This window comes from Candoia aspera, chromosome 2 (assembly GCF_035149785.1).
Source record: "Candoia aspera isolate rCanAsp1 chromosome 2, rCanAsp1.hap2, whole genome shotgun sequence".
NCBI classification, from domain to species: domain Eukaryota; kingdom Metazoa; phylum Chordata; class Lepidosauria; order Squamata; family Boidae; genus Candoia; species Candoia aspera.
The window spans coordinates 84,247,355-84,264,801 of NC_086154.1; the positions used below are offsets into that span (position 1 = coordinate 84,247,355).

Genomic DNA, 17,447 nt, shown 5'->3' on the forward strand with positions numbered 1-17,447 from the left:
GCTGTTTCATGGAGGGAAAAGTGGGGAGAAATAGTAAAGTATGAAAATGGAATGAGAGCTGATCGGTAGGAGAGAAGGAATCACATACCTGCGGAGTTGGTGAGAACAGTTCATGTGGAGTTGATGGTAGGTTTTCCCAGTTTGATATCTTCCAGGACTGTCATTCTCAAAATTTTCTGATTTGTCATTCTGACTCATCTAGAATGTACTAGGTTGGGGAAAGCTGAAGAATCAGTCACAGATATTTATCCTTTGATGGTCTTCCATTTTAAGGTTGAAGGAAAAAAGAAAATTAAAGCATGTACAACTCAGAATACCAAGGAAAGAACCCCCAGTGATCAATAAATGGAGTTTGTGCCTTTTGTTTGTGACAGTCTTCAGCCAACTTACTCCCTGCCTCTAGAGAGCAACCGCTCTACAATGCTGCCAGCTCAAAACATTCTTCATAATATACTGACCAAAAAAATATTACATATGACACTAACAAAGTCCTGGCGTAGTTATGAAATAGTATCCATAATGCTCAAGTGAAGACTTTTTTTTTCATATCTGTCATGACCTAGGCCTTGGCAACAATCTCCAGATAGTTTTGACCATCTGGATACATGTGATGCCATTGCCAGCAATACTCTCAAGTAGCCAGAAAAGCCCTTTTTAAAAACATCTTTCCATTCTGGAGAATAATATAAAACTTCCAACAGGATTTGCTTAATGGCATTATTTTAGCCCATGATATTCAAGATGATACATTTATTAAGCAAATCAGCTCCTCACAAGACATTTCCTTGATATCTTTGATGACATAATATGGTAGAGTGAGAAATTAACTATCCTTGCATTTATGTGGTTTCAGAATATTATAAAGGCTATTCTGTTGGGCAATCACCTGTGACTATGTGCTGATGATAACAAAAAAGAAGAAAAAAGAAGAAAAATTAAAAATCTGTTTTAATTTGCTATAAATTAGCACCATTGTGAGATATCAAAGGAGATAAAGTGAATTGTTTGATATCCATGTCATAATTCAGATTCATTATAAAAGAGTCAAGTGTTGGTCCTTGGTCTAGTGTTTAAGGCACCAGGCTAGAAACCAGGAGACTGAGCGTTCTAGTCCTGCCTTAGGCATGAAAGCCGGCTGGGGGACCTTGGGCCAGTCACTCTCTCTCAGCCACACCAACCTCACAGGGCTGTTGTTGTGGAGAAAATAGGAGGAAGGAGTATTAGGTATGTTCGCCACCTTGAGTTATTTGTAAAAATAATAAAGGCAGGATAAAAAATTAAATAAAAATAAAAATAAATAAATATTAGTGTACAGTCCTGCCATACTCCTTGTATGCCATTTTGAAGTAAAAAATGGTTTGGCTAACAGGCAGCTTCTGTTATCAGGCTATTTTTGAAAGAAAGAGCAGTCTAGATTTTAAAAAGCAAAAATAGTTTTGAACACAGATCCTTATTTAACACCTTTTTTGTCTGCCATAACCCTACCCATAAGAACACTAAACTTGCTCAATGGAAGTTGAGTATTTCAAGAATGAAGCAGTCTGCATCAGACTTCCCTAACCTGTCCATTCTCCAGATACGTGGATTTCAATTCCCAGAATTCTTAGTGACAGTCACGGGGCTGGGGGATTCCGGGAGTTGATTCATATATCTGAAAGAGCCCTGCTTGGGGATGATTTGATAGCTACTGTGGTGTAGTGGTTATGTGCTGGACTGCATTATGTCAGTTTCTCTCATCACAGCATGGCTTCCCTAACTGAATTCAATGAAATATTCTAACTGGGGCTGTTTAGATACAGATCTGTTCTTTCCCAAATTGAAACAAAATTACAAGATTTGCACATTACAGAAAGCACTGTTTTCTTGCAGGAGAAGCATTTAGAGAAATTTCACTTTTTAAGAACAGCCTCTCACATTTACTACCCCACAGGTGTGTATGTATGCATGTACTGTGTATGTGTATGTATGTATATATGTATATATGAATGATTTGGTGTGATGCTTCTGCTTCCTATAGGAAATTCCTGTAACATAATTAAGGCAAAATCCACACACTTAGAAGTACTTGAAATACGTATACAGTTTTTTTTCAAGTTAAGCTTGTTGACAATAGAATAAATGAGCCAGATCTTCAGGAACCTAAAAACCAAGGTCCTCTCCCCAGACACATAAAGCCCCGTGGGGGGGAGGGGGAAGCATTCTTTTCCAAAAGCACATACTGTGATTTCCTCAAAAAGACCCCCATTCCCCCACTAAGGATCTAGCCCAACTTTTATATTATGTTTGGATTAATTCCATAGATCTTAAGCTCCCCGTGGGTTATCTTTCATTAAACATTATTAATAGTCTTTAACTTCCACTGGTGAGTTAACATCGCCAAGTTCCCCTTAAGGTCTCTCAATAAGCAATCTTAGGACTAATGCATGTTTTTTGCTCTGTCTGGGAGTTTTGCTGTGTGTGTGTGTGTGTGTGTGTGTTTTCTACTTTGTTTTCTGTCCTACAAACCTTCATGTTGATGTCAGCAAGCATGGAAAGATTACAACACACTTTGAATCCTAATTGCTGAGCAAGCATTTTTTCTACCTGCTGCTCTTTGTATTTCTGAAAAAAAAAAAAAAGTCCTGACAAGGACTTGTTACCATGGCTTCAAAAACAAAACCTCTATACTGGGAGTTAAGATTAAATTTCTAAGCATGCCTATGGTAGCTAAAACCTCCCTAATAGGTGTTATTAATATATTAGACTCTTTTGCATTTGTAGTTTTTAATCTGTTAAGAAACAAGATTGTTAGCCTTGCAAAGTAATCATATCTTGTTTGGCCAAATCTTGGTTTGTTTTCTCTCCTGTTTTCCTCTGCCTTTCTGAGGATTGGCTAGAGACTTAGACAAATACAGACGAAATGAAGGAATTCTCTCTTTCTGCTTGTGATGGCACGGAAGGTGCAGACCAATTTCTTCTAGACAGAGGTAAATGGTTTTGTCATCCTCATTTTCACTTTGCTGCTTCCAGACATCAGGCACATTGGAGTATTAATTTTGGATTTCTCTGTCCACATCTTGATCAAAATCCTAATAATAAAATCAATTCTGGATGGAACTCTAGATGTATAGGCACTCCCATAGGTAAACTTTTCAGGAATTGGCTAGGAAGTAAAATAGTTAATAAGCAGAATTAACGCCTTTCTATTTTATCCTGCTATCGCTATCATTTCCTCATTACCTATTCTTGCCTGCTGTCTCTTTGAACCTTTATTTAGGGCTATCAGAATTGGTCATGTTCTGGATGGATTTCCTGTTGACCTATTGAGAGGTTTGATGCATTAGGATATCTTTCTCTCTTTGCTCTTATGGCTGGTACAATATAATTACACAGGGGGAGATGCCCAGAGTCTTACTCAATAACACTGGTGCACCCATCTTAGCAAGGAATTGGCATGTTTGGCTGGATGCAATCTTAAGCACACTGACCAGGGAGCAAGCCCTTTAAATTCATTGAGACTTACTTTTCAGTAAACATATTAGATTATGGCTTTAGTCTGAGGCAGTCCTGTCTGTGATTTTTTCTTTTTTATAAGTCCCACTAAAACCATGAATAGGATGGAACTATTACTATTCAGCAAAAACATTTTATTACTACTCAGGTAATGAGTCAGTGCTCAGTTAAGTCCTGTGCCAATATATTGCTGATGTGTGGGGCTGATGAAGTTGATAAGCTGTCAGAAGGCTGAAAAGGGAAATGTGCCAGGTCCAACTCTATATAAGCCTGAGGCTTTTCCTGCCTCTAGCTGCCACAGAAGGTTTTGGGTAGTGCACTGACTCCCCAAGCACCCTTTTTCAGTCACAGGATGCAATCCCACAACCTCCTTGGAGCCAGAAAGTCAAATGGGCCCCTCCTAACCGCAGGCCATCCCGACAGCTAGGTTTCACAAAGGTGGTGAATGTGATGCTTGTGTAGATTTCCTGCAATGCCTTACAAGGACATGGAAATCCTCCATTAAATAGTGACATTTGATCATGAATGAAAAAATCAGGAGCCTGGTAGCACCTTTTCCAAGTAGCAAATTTCATTACAAGGCATAAGCTTTTGTGAGCTGCAGCTCATTTCATCAGTTGCACAGAGTGGCTTGACTGACCTAGGATTTAAATTGGGAGGAGGTGGCAAGGAAGGGAGGGAAAGACAGGTAGGTTGTGAAGATGCAGTTTACACAGGAGGGAAGCAAATTTGCTAGTCAAAAAAGGTGCTATCAGGCGCCACCTAGTTTTTTGCTGCCATAGACTAATGTGGCTCTCCTCCTACAATGTCTACTTGATCAGGAAGTGATATTGCTCTGCTTTTTTATCACATAGCTAGCATCCAGACTGGGTTTATAGGTGGAAAAAATTGTAAGGTTTTGTATCTATTTTATTGGAATTATATACAGGTAGTTCTCATTTAGTGACTGTCTTGTTTAGTGACTATTCGCAGTTACAAAGGTGATGAAAAAGTAACTTTACAACCAATCCTTGCTTTTATGACCTTCGCAGGTCTGTAAAACAAAGGAGAGTTGAAGTGTGATCATAAGCACAGTGATGGTTTTATTTAGTGAACACTTCACTAAACAACCGAGCTGCCAGTCCCAATTGTGGTCGCTAAATGAGGACTACCTGTATTGTTATAGTACACTGAAACTAATTGGCAGAGGGATTGTCCTGGATTTAGGAATGTCTGGGGAACCAAAGAGCAGGACCAGATGAGGATTTTAAAAATTTAGGATTTTTTAAAAAAATAATTAAGTTATATTAGCAAAGCAAACAAAAAGACAAACAAAAAATGCGAAGAATTAACATGTTAAATTGTTATAAATCATTGAAATGTATCATATATATTTAATAGCAATATATCAAAATACATATAAAGATTTGTCTATTCTTGTAAAATATTATTGTGTCAGCTTTTTTAATTAATGGAAAAAATAGCCTTTTCAAAAAGTTAAACATTTCTTAAATCTAATCCTTGATATCCTTGAGAGCCATTTGGTGTAGTGATTAAGGTGCTTGCCTAGAAACCAGGAGACTGTGAGTTATAGGCCTGCCTTCGGCATGAAAACTGGCTGGGAGATTTTGGGCCAGTCACTCTCTTTCTCAGCCCAACCAACCTCACAGGGTGGTTATTGTGGAGAAAATAGAGGCAGGAGTTTTAGGTATGTTCACTGCCTTGAGTTATATATAAAAAGGATGATAATAATAATAATAATAATAATAATAATAATAATAATAATAATAAGTATTGTAGTACTTTTCCAGTCTCTCAATACAATTTTCTTGGCTATTCCTCATACTAGTATATAACAAAAGTGTAATATAACCAAAGTCTCTCGAAAATAGTGAAACTCCACCTTTTTAGAATTCAAAATAGCATTCACATTTTTAACATGAAAACATTTGCCCATAAGTCTACTTATGTATGTTCAATATTATTCCTAAATGGAAGCATCAACAGACATGACCAAATCATGAGTCAACCTACCCTCAAATTTCTTAATCACTAACAAAAAAAATCTACAGTCTGTCTTTTCTGATGCATTCTTTGAGCTGCCCAATAAGCCTGGAATAAAATATTTTGATGAATATTAGCAGAATATTGGCTTGTGGCAGAAAATTCATGCCACAAGCTAAAATATAGAAGAAAATCTTAGTCTCTCTGGGACAAAGCTGTTGAGCCAGCACTCTGGCTTAGGCATAGTCCTGTCAGCATGTACATTTCCAGCCTCTTTTTCCAGTTAGCTTTATGTGAGCAGGCATACATCTGCAGAGGACTTTAATCCGAACCCTGTTTTCTCCATCATGCTGTGAAGGCAGAATAGGGGATGATGGGGAAACAGTTGTGTTGGATCTTCTTAACTGAAACTGAACTATACCTAACTAAGATGAAATGGCTTTAATATTTCACACTGGATTTTGTTGTTGTAGGAGATGAGGCTAATCTCTTAATAAGCACAGAATTCCATCTTAATACTCCTATGTACTTCTTAGATCTGCACCTTTACAGTTGCAAAATGATCCCAACGTGCCAACAACACACAATACTCCAGTTCATAGCTGTTGGTTCCAAGAAGACATGTGCTTCTCCAAAGCCTTGGGTGCAGCACCCAGAGACTTCCAAAAATTATTAACCAATTTGTAATATTTAATTTGACAAAGGACAGAAAACATTAAATAGCAAACCGGAGAGTCATCATATTAACTATATTTAATTTTATCCAATCTAAATTTAAATTAAATTATAGTTTTCATTCTTGCCCACCCACCAGTTTTTGAAGGATGGCTCCTTATATCTAGCCAACAGCCTGCCAAAAGTTGTTCATTCTTGCATTACATCAACATAACTGTGGAGCTTTGCTGTAACAGCCCTCAACACTGATATATCTTCAGGATCCACAAGCCCAGGGAGATTTAGTGGAGGTGAGATATGAAGTAAATGAAGGAAAGGATTGCACTGCAGAAGAATAATTGTCACATAATGAGTTATTTTGTGTTTCGCCACCCCTAATTTTTCTGACATATCCTGATCTACTTTCATTGGAAATAGCAGTGGGCAAACACACCCCTTTATGTATTTCTAAAAATGCAGATGGCATCAATCTACATATTTGTAGCAACAACCCATTAGTTCCTCTTGAAGTTTTGACATGATCACCATAAAATGGTTGGGAATATGTTCCATTTCTATGCTAACTCTTTGTAGATTCCCATCTGTGACTCTATGAATATTTGATGCCAGGGGCCATTCTACAAACCCACATTACTGATAACTTTTGCCCAGGAGCCAAAGCATGATGATCAGCCATCAGAGCAAGTTAAAAAGAACTCATTCATTAGTGAGATCAAAGGATGTGCTTGTGTAAGAACACACACAAACACCATTTTCATTAATTTTGTAGCTAGACAATTAACCAAGGCTCTAGGGTTAAGTTACTCACTTTCTTAAAAATGCTACAAAATATAACCCACAGTAGCTGAATGTTTCTCTCCTATAAATATAACTCTTCATTATCACCACCCTTCTTGCATTCCTATTCACTCCCCTTGTTTAGCTGTTTTAATATCCTTGAGTATTATCTGCTCCTGTTCTAATCATCTAGAATCTGTGCTAATGTTGTTTTACAAGTATAATGGGGGTTGCACAGAAGTTAGAGTCAGGTGAGCAACTTATCTAGATTAAACAAAGCAAATGGTGATGTAGAAAAACATAACATATTCAAATATTGTACAATGAGTAACATCACCTGCTGTGCTGTGTTCCACTGACTTTGATGGTGTGCTTATACTATGGACTGCCTTCAGTTATTCACAAATTGACAAGCATACAAATATGCAGATACATAGACAAATATATTTCTCAATTGTCAACATCCTGTCTTACCATACTATCACCAAGGAACAGAATAGAGCCATTCAAGTGAAATATTAGGCCATAGAGAGATGAATTTCAGTTCTAAAGGGCTATCAGTGAATGTTGAATGACAGAATAAATGGACTATAATCAGGAATAAATACTTCTGCAAAGGAAGTTTATTATATTATACAGTGTACGCAGCAAGACCAAACAAGTTTTTATTTGTCCCATTTCCATGGTCTCTCCAAGTATGTTTTTTTCTTTCTTTCTCTTGTATAGGATGGTCAGTTTGTGATAAGATTAAAAACCTGCCAACAACTCCAACACTGGGTTAATTGATTACTATTGTTAGTCAAGTCAATATACAGAACACAGGTCTTTATAGATTAAGTAGCAAGAATATCATCATCTTTATGCTATTGCTGAACAGTCTCTTTTCCTATAGCCTTGTGATAGCATTAAGTCCAGTAACAAGAATGGCAAAACTGTGAGCCTATACAGTTGTCCTACTGCATTCAATAGGCTTGATTTCCAAGTAACATAAGGATCGGACTGCAGTGTGTACATATGCATGTGTCTAACCAACTGCAAGCAGAGGACACTGAGTACGTGGATATTTTAGGGGAAACCAATGCTGTAAGAGAACTCAGTGAAGAGTTTCAGTAACCCTGATCAACAATCTTATTTCTATGCTAAAAAGCACTTGAGAGAATACAGTCCCTAATTAGAGTTTCCTTAATACAACAATCATTCTTTTTCTTTTTTAATCAATTGATTGGCACACCAACCTGGAAGAAAAGAAAGAATCAGAACTAAATTGCTCAAATCAGATTTTTTTCAGAAATATCTGTTGTAATTACTTATGAAAATTAAAATGAGTTATGGATCCACTTAAAACAAACTTTATGGCCCCGGTTAAGCAGTGGCAGCCATTTCGTGTTGTGACATTCTTTACAGAGAGACCAAGTACAGGAGAGAGGGGGAGGGAGAGAGAGAGACTTATAGCTCTTTGTGATTAACAAGTTCAGCTTGCTCAGTGCTAAATATCTTCTTAATGAAAGATGAGAGAGAACTTGTTGAATTATCTGTTATTTGGGTACTAGCCCAGAGGCAAATGCTATTCTTCTCAGGGACAGATGAGTCCCAGAAGACAAAACTGACTGAAATCTGGTCTTGTTATGACATCAGATTTGCAGTAAAATTGTCCTAAGCACAGATCTAGAGTTGAAGAGGCATGACTATCAGAACAAGTTTAACTATATGGATGCCTTTTTCAATGCAGTCTTCAAAGTGTTCTACTGGACAAGTCATAAAGAGAGAGAGAGATGAATTTATTATAGGATTTCCTACAGGGGTTGCATTATTATATTGATGAAAAATTCTGTCTTCATATACTAAAGCTGATGAAGGGGATCTCCTAGTGGCCAAAATGAAGAATGAAAATAAAAACTATAAATGAAAGAATATATAGAAATTATTTAAATGTAATGGAAGTTGTAATTCTTATTAATACTGGCTCTGAGATTGAATTCTTGTTAAACTAATTGGAATACCTCAGAGAATGCTATTATTATTTACTAGAACTTGCAGTATGTACATTTTAAGATTTACTCACAATTGGAAGATTGTTCTTTACCTACCAGCTGTTACAAGACCTCCAATATGCTAATGCGTTATACATGTGCAGCTCTGTTTTTCATCCTGGTCACCATTATTCTGACTCTTGGACCCAAGGTCCAGTTTATTCTCAAAAAAGCAGCAGAGCCAGGGAAGCTGCTAAGAATTGAAAGAATCGTTTCAAAGGGTCAGAGTTATGCGTGTTTATGTAATGAAATTATGGCCTTTACCTGAGTCATAGAGGAATGTATTCCTTGGAATTGTTGCTGGGAGAAATCTGGACCATTGATCAGGCTCGGCTGATCTAACTGAGATATAAAACCACTGGGAATCTTCTCACGGTGTGGTAGCATATTTTTAAAGAAATCTCCTTCATGTGCAAATAAATAAATACATACATACATAGTGAAAAGGAAGAAAGAGGGCTGGATCTGCGATACTTTTGGTGGGGAGGAAAAAACATGTTGAAAACAAGGAGAGAAGGTTTAATTAGGACTCCTGAAGACAAACAGTGGTATGCTTGTTTTGTTTATCTCAAGACTGTGATTACTGATGATTCTGTGCTATCAAGTTGGTGTTACTCCTAGCAACCATATAGATACTTCAGGATGATCTGCCCCCAACCTACAGACCTTCCAACAGTGCACCTATTGCCTCTGTACTTGAGTCCATCCGCCTTGCTGGTGGTCATCCTCTGTTTCCTTCCACCTCCCAGCATTATAGACTTCCTCTGGGAGCTACGTCTTTGCATAATGTGTCCAAAGTATTATAATCTGAGCCTGGCCATTTGTGCCTTAAGTGAGAACCCAGAATTGATTTGTTTGATGATCAACACTTTCATGACTGAAGAGTTTCAAAATTTCCAAATGCAAGAATACAAAAACTCTTAACTGGCAAGAGAAAACATACAGAAGCTGTTACTCCAGCCAAAGAGGGTGTTTCAAACCACTGACTGAAACAGTGTCCAAATATTTGCCCTTGCCATATGGCGAAACATGCACTTTCCTTTTTTTTTTGGCCTTTGAGTGAGTCTTGACTTCTGGCAAGTAGATGGATGAGCCCATATAGTTTTCTAAGCAACTTTTTCAGAAATGGTTTGCCATTACCTTCTTCCAGTGACTTTGTACCCCATCATTTTATGTTTAATGCATTGAAGACTGCTGTGAATTGTTTGGCAATACATAAGCATAATGAATAAATAAGTAGGGAGAAAGAAATACAAGGATAGATAATCAAGCTACTTATCATAAGGTGTCACAACAGAGACTGCAAATCTTTATTCTGGGGAGTATGGTAGACACAAAGGGACGGGGTGGCGCTGCAGGTTAAACCGCTGAGCTGCTGAGCTTGCCGATCGGAAGGTTGGCGGTTCAAATCTGTGGGATGGGGTGAGCTCCCGTTGCTAGTCCCAGCTCCTGCCAACCTAACAGTTCAAAAACATGCAAATGTGAGTAGATTAATAGGTACTGCTTCAGCGGGCAGGTAACAGCGTTCCGTGTAGTCATGACCATGGAAGTGTCTACGGACAAACACCGGCTCTTCAGCTTTGAAATGGAGATGAGCACCGCCCCCTAGAGTCGGACACGACTGGACTTAATGTCAAGGGAAACCTTTACCTTTACCTATGGTAGACACAAAATTAGTAAAGTCGCTTCTTACTATCCCCTCTACCTCCCTGGAGGTTTCTTAACAATGTAGCTTATTTTTATCTTTTTCATGGGCAGCTGGTACATTCTCAGATATAATACTGGGGTTCAGCCTTCCACCATTGTTATTTTCAAAGAATGCCTATGAAGTATTTATGGGTAAATAAATATATTTATGGGTAAATACCACTGTTCAATTTGCAGAATGCCAGTTTCCTGTGGTTGTTTTTGTTTGTTTGGTTGGTTGGGTTTTTTTGGAAAGAAAATTAAAATCAAGCAAGTTTCAAAGGAGGTGCCCATGAACTGCCTAGCTCTGGTTTACAGTATCTTGAAATGCACATTACACACATGAAAGTCTGATCTGCACCACCAGGTTGCTCCAGTTTGAGTATAACCCATTACCTATTTCCGGAGGGCAGGAATGCACATCATCCTCCACCTGCCCCTGGCCTACTAGAAAGTAAACTCTGCCATCTTTTCCTGCTATGTGTCAACATTTTTGAAGTTACCTCAACCAGTGAATGTCTGTTTTTTGTTTCATACTGGCCCTTTTCTGTGGATTTTATGCTGTTGTTCTTGTTTAGATTTTCGAATATAACACAAAGATGGGTTTCTCTTCTTTTTTTTTCCTTTTCACCAGATGAAATTGATGGAAGTTTTAAATGTGTGAACTGTTTTGGAAACAGCAATATTTTCTACCAAAGGATGCAGCAGTATGTGTTACTATGGCAGAGATTCTGTGATATCTTATAATATCTCATGCAGTATTGTTCATATAATAGTAGTGAATTTATTGGTAAACATTACTATTGATAAGTATAAAATATAAAATGTTTTTCTTTTCCTTCTTAGATTGTATTTTTAGTTTGCATTTCTATTTTTTTTAAGTTCCCTTTTTTTTAAGATAAAGGATTGTTTTGTTACAAAAATAAAGATAATTGTTAAAAAAAGAAAGTGACTAAAATTCAGCCGGTTTTTCCTACGGGAGGTAGTCAACAGAGGAGAGTGCATAGGAGACATCTATCAAGGGAAATCACGTCCTCAAACCCCGCCCATGGAATGGAAAGTGATTGGTACTTCCTTTCTTGGCATGGTGGGAGGGGTAAAGAAGCAGGGAGACCCACCAATCAGGTGAGAAAACCAAGCCACCCCACCCCCTTTCGGGAAGCGGCTGGAATCGGAAAATACATTTCTTAAGACCATCTAATTTCACCCGGTTCCTGCAAGCTGCTTAAGGCAGTAGGACGGAAAATCCGTGAGACACATTTACAGGTGTTAAAAATTAAATAATTCCCGGTCAACAGAGTTGAAGAAAAAGTGATTCCTACTATCTCCCAATCACCTTCCCAAAGGCTCTATTATATAAACCAGTGTTTCTCAACCTTGGCAACTTTAAGATGTGTGGACCTCAACTCCCAGTTGGGGAGTATGGCTGGCTGGTGAATTCTGGGAGTTGAAGTCCATACATCTTTAAGTTGCCAAGGTTGAAAAACCCTGGAATAAACTGTGAAGAGCAGAGGCTTGAAACTATGCGCTGAGTCCGTCCGAGACAAACACGCACTTAGATCAAAATTTCTCTCCTCACTCTGTCACCGTAGAAATGACTCCGCTATTGCTGATTGGATACCGCAGCTCAACTGTCTCTTCCCACATGCCTGTTAAATTGGTAGATGGTTTGATATTATGCTGACACAGCAGATGTCCTTTTAGTAAGGCGTAAAACTCGCCTTTTATCAAAAGTATAAAGATTAGTGGGATACCTAGGCTAGTTAAGTCGCTTTTTTCTTCTCCAAAGGCATAACAGAAATCCATGGCAAAGTCCGAGGTTATCCAGTTATTAAATAGCTGGGATTGGGCAAGACAGCAGCAGGAAAGGCTCCTCGTATCTGTAAACGTCATTAATGAGGTATTTTTAAAACATTGAAACGCGTAATGTATTTGTATATATGGTACTAATGCTCCGCCAATAAAAGACCGCTAGAAAGAGCTGCTCTGAAATTGCAATTTAAATAGCTTTAACAGTTGCAGAACCTCGAAGGCTATTTTTTATTAGACATTAAAACCAAGACTGTAGCAAAGAGGGGTGCTTTCCTGAATTTTTTTCTGTCCCCTGAATTTTCTCTTAAACTCCTTTACCTATAAAGGTCTGATTGAAACTTCTCATCTGCAGCAATGGAGTACACCACAAGCTGGCGTGTCGTCACTTAAGATTTGTAGGATGAATCTGATGGGCTGCATTGAAATTGGAATTAGCAGTACGGTAGCACGTTTAAAAATAAGTTATAATTGATTCACATAGAACAAGACCTCAAAGGCAGTAAATTGGGCTACAATATAATCTCGCAAAGGCGGGTACTCAGAGTTTACAATATATTTCTTTATTTTCTCTCTCTTTGTAATTACTACATTTTCTTCCAAGGCCAGTTCCGGGTTACAGGTCACGTGACGCACTCCCACCGGTCCACAAGAGGGCGCACTTAATGCGCTGCCTGACGGTCTAGGAACAAAAATGGCCAGTCATCGCGCGCTTTCCGCCTCTCATTCAAAATCGGCGGCGACAATCGCCAATCAGAGCTAAGCTGACCCCTTTCGTTCTATGATTGACGCCTCTAGCAGCCACTAGCGAACAGCTAGGCCTGGCGACCGTGGGCGTGTGCAGGGCCAGAGTCGGCTGGTGATGGCGGAACGAGGCGGAGGAGGAGGAGGAGGTGGTAGCGGTGGCGCTTGTCCTGGCGGTGCAGGCGGGGGCGAAGGGGACGCTGCTGCAGCGGAGCGGTACAACAATGAAATCAGGTAAGGGGAAATCTTCCGCTTGAATCGCCGCCCAGAACACTGGGAGGGGACAGCGGTCGCCGGCAGCACGAGGCCTTTATGAGCGCGCGAGAGCGCGCGCCTGCGCACATACGCGCCGAAACCTCGAGCGTTCTCCGGCTCCGCTGTTTCCTCAGTGGTTCATTCCCCCCCACAACCTCGCGCGAGGCGGAAGCGGCGGTTCAGCTGCCCCCACCCCCAGCCTCGCCTCAGTCTTCGCTTCAGCCCCGGTGAGATTTCCCGTTCGCTCTCCGGGCGGGACCGTCGTTCTTTTCCGTCGCGAAAGTGTGGCGTTGGGTGTGGGCTTTTCTGTTTCCAACGGCTGTCCGCGCCTGGTGTTTCCGTGGAGGAGAAACGCTGCGGGGACGGAGCGTTTCTCTCCTCAGGGCTGGATTCCCCTGGTGTCTGGGGAGGCTTTTGCGCTTCTCGCGCGGGGACCTAGTAAGCGAGTGGGGGCGGGGGAGCTCGCCGTCTCCGGTTGAACCCGGAGCCCTGGCACATGCTTTGCGGGCAGAAGAAGGGTGGTGGGTTCAGCACAGAAGTCTGAGGGAGGGCGGGAGACAAACTTTCCTGAAGTCTTGGAGCAGCGGACTGGATCCGGGATCTGTCAGCAGGAGGCAGCGGGACGTTGATATCGATACACGAAGGGTACATATGGCGAGGTGATCAGGGCTGTCTATACGTCGAACAGTTTCCCAGACTTGCTACTACGGTATTATTTCTCCACCCCGCCAATATAGCTAAAGCAGATTTTATCATTTATAAATGCATTACAAATACGGGTTTTTGTGGATGTTTATATTTTGCTTCCTGTGATGATCGCATGCTGGAAAGCTGTGTCTTCTCAACATGTGAGTGCAGAGCAAAATTGTGTCTGTGATCTACGTGTAGGGTAGGCTGATGAGGTAAATGTCAGGATTTTCCATTAGAAAATATTACTAAATATCCATATAGTAAATGGTTTTCAGAAGAGTTGAGAGTACAGTATGTTATGAAACTAACCATTAAGATGTTTGAGTGCAGTTATTGTTAGATTGTAATAAAGCCCTTTGCATTTTCAAGATGCAATTATCGTGTTCAGTATTCTTACCATGTAGGCCTATAATCATATTAGAGTAGTGTGGGCAGGAAAAAGGTTTACCTGGTTTAGGTATTTATGGTAAGAGACTTGTCCCTCCTCCAAATTATCACCCATAATTTTATTAAAACTATGGGAAAACCTTAACTCCTAGGATGTCTTTCCTATAATGCCACTAACTGATTCTGGTGCTTTTCTGGTCAGTATAGTATACAGTTCAACGAATCATGTGATTTACAACAGCCATTTTGGCTGGTATCCCAGATATCTTTGTAACTAACAAGTGAAAAGTTCCCTTTTTAAATAAATAATGTCCACAGTGGTTGAATCATGGAGGGCACTGAAAAAAGAGAACCATGATGGAAGAGTGAAAAAAGGGTGGAAATAACAAATGTAGCTGGAGTTTGTCCCTTTTGAGGTCACTCTAGCCACTCAAAATCTGTGTCTGGTGGCTGAAAGTCACTTGACTTCAGAATAACCCAGTCTTTTGAATCTGGATAACAAGGTAACTGTGGTTAAGATATGTTACCCAACAACAAATCTTAAGTAAAAAGTTTGCCCAGTGTTTTAGTTTAAAAACTTAATTCATATAATAACCTGGTTTAACATGTTATGTGAATGCAGTCTTAGGATTTATAGTAACAGACTGTAATTGTCCAGTTTTGAATATAGTATTTGGTATAAATAAAAGACAATGTTGTTATAAAATATTATAACTAGAAACAAAACTAGGCTATGTAGGCAAGCCGGATCTGGTAGACTAAGCCCACATATTGCTCATTATAACAATGGCTATAGCATCTTGCATAAGTATCCAGTAATTAAAAGATTTCAAACTAAGATACAGTTAGCTTACACTATTTCCCTTATGCCAGAATTTGGGCAGTGATTATATCCAATGAACACTGGAGATTTTGGTGGGTGGGGGGAATGGAGGAAGGTAAAAGTATTATATTCTTTGGGAATCAGGCTATCTTTTCTGAACCTGAAGTGGTTTTTCTAGATGCCTAGTATGAACTAAATTGTAAATATGCGTAGACTAGGAAATAATAAAAGACACATCTTCTGTTGAATCTCTATCCAGTTGTCCTTCCTGGGATTGATTTGGAGGATGTTGCAGAACACACTTGCTTCATTGGTCATCTCCTGTTGGTATAAAATAAAAGTCATAAAAGAATTTACTTTTGCAATCTGTACCTGTTTGACAAACTGGAAAAATCTGACTCTTAGTACAGGTTTTGGCTCAGGAATTAAACTGACCTTTTCAAAGAGTTCATTCCATTTAATGTTTGTCATTTAGTGACTGCAGATGCATATACTTTTTGGATGAGCTAATCCAGTTAGGTTTCGGGGTGATTGTATTTAATTTAAGCAAATTGCACTTATTTATAAGCAGATAATAAATAAAACTACTATTTCGTGAGGGCATCTAATGAGGCACATGTGGATGGTAGATAGAAGCTTTAGGCCAGCATTGCTGATATTTTAAAACATGCCAAACCGGATTTTGTACTATTTCCCATTTTCATTGACTTTCTCTAGCTATAGTTTATGGGGATTGCAGTTTAAATGGGTAAAGGCTATCACATTGCCTTCACCAATGTTAAAAGCATAACAAAATGTTTACATATGTTCATCTTTCATGCCTGACACAATATGCACATATATTGTAATATTTTTATGAAAAAAACAATTATCTGATAAGGTTCTTGACCATCTCAGATTAGATGGCAGTGTCACTTGTCAGATTATGAATTTACTATTAATAGTACCATTCTTAAGCACCTGAATATTGTGCAGCTTCCTAAATTAGAAGATATTGAATGTTGAATATTATATGTCTTTGTGGTTCACCACCTTATAACCTTTGTTTTTTTCAATTTTGAGTCATCATGCCAACATTGGTATTGCACTGGCACTAAATGGTGGGCAAAATTGTTTTCCTGAGAGCATCAGAAGAACGTTTGTTGGTTACAAAGGTGAACATTTTTTCTATATATACATTTACTAAGGTACCTTTGTAGAGGGCTGGGTGGCACAATGGGCTTAGTATTCTGCTCTGATTACAGGTGCGAATAGTGTAGATGTTCTCATCCAACCATGTTTTCCACATGTTAAGAGACTGTTGGGTGTCTTGGTATTATGAGAATTGATTTGGAAGTCTTATATATCTGTAGGAAGGTGTGAGATTGCATCTCATGTCTGAAGTACTTTGCCATTAGGAGGGAAACTTGCATAGTGTCTTTCATTCTAAGCAATTCCTATCTGTTTCATAGTACATTTAAATGGTGAAAACAGAACGTCCCAAAAAGTTTGGAGTCTCAGTATTATTCATGAGAACTTGTGTTTTGTTGCACTCATAACAGCAGTGCCTTTTGATGGTGAACAAGCTTGAGACCAAAACTTGTTCTTTTTGGTTTTGCTCACAGAATGGCTCAACAACAAGCACTGAGATTTCGTGGTCCAGCTCCTCCACCAAACACTGTTATGAGAGGCCCTCCACCTCTTATGCGTCCTCCACCACCTTTTGGTATGATGAGAGGCCCACCTCCACCACCTCGGCCTCCTTTTGGACGTCCTCCATTTGATCCAAATATGCCTCCAATGCCGCCACCTGGAGGAATTCCTCCTCCTATGGGACCTCCGCATCTACAGGTAGAATGTTTAAGGATTATATTGGATTATATTTAATGTGTGAAATACTGTTCTGTGTGCTGAAAAGTCATCATGCTCCATTTGTGATGAGAAGCTTTTTTGAACTGCAGACTTGGTTCTTATTGAGCTCTTCTTTTGTCCTGCTGTTCTTAATGTTTTTCATTAAACTGTGAGGATGTGTTACAAAATTTCAAGTTGGTCACTGTTGAAACAGGAGACAAGATGTTGGTTGTTTTTTTCCCCACTTTTTTCAATTGCTACCTGGC

The 17,447-nt window shown here is 39.2% G+C and overlaps 1 protein-coding gene across 7 annotated transcripts in view; it reads left to right on the forward strand.

Moving 5' to 3' along the window:
- The first annotated feature begins 13,297 nt into the window (after positions 1–13,297).
- The window catches only part of TCERG1 (transcription elongation regulator 1), a 43,925-nt gene continuing 39,775 nt past the window's right edge, over positions 13,298–17,447 (forward strand). For 3 of the 7 annotated variants that reach the window (XM_063292368.1, XM_063292371.1, XM_063292373.1), the window contains exons 1-2: positions 13,300–13,430; positions 16,956–17,181. In XM_063292368.1, the coding sequence (XP_063148438.1) occupies positions 13,315–13,430; positions 16,956–17,181 (342 nt within the window). In that variant the 5' untranslated portion in view covers positions 13,300–13,314. Of the gene's footprint in view, positions 13,431–14,214; positions 14,354–16,413; positions 16,506–16,955; positions 17,182–17,447 lie in introns of those variants that run through there. The other 4 variants (XM_063292370.1, XM_063292369.1, XM_063292372.1 and 1 more) reach the window with 4 other exon arrangements.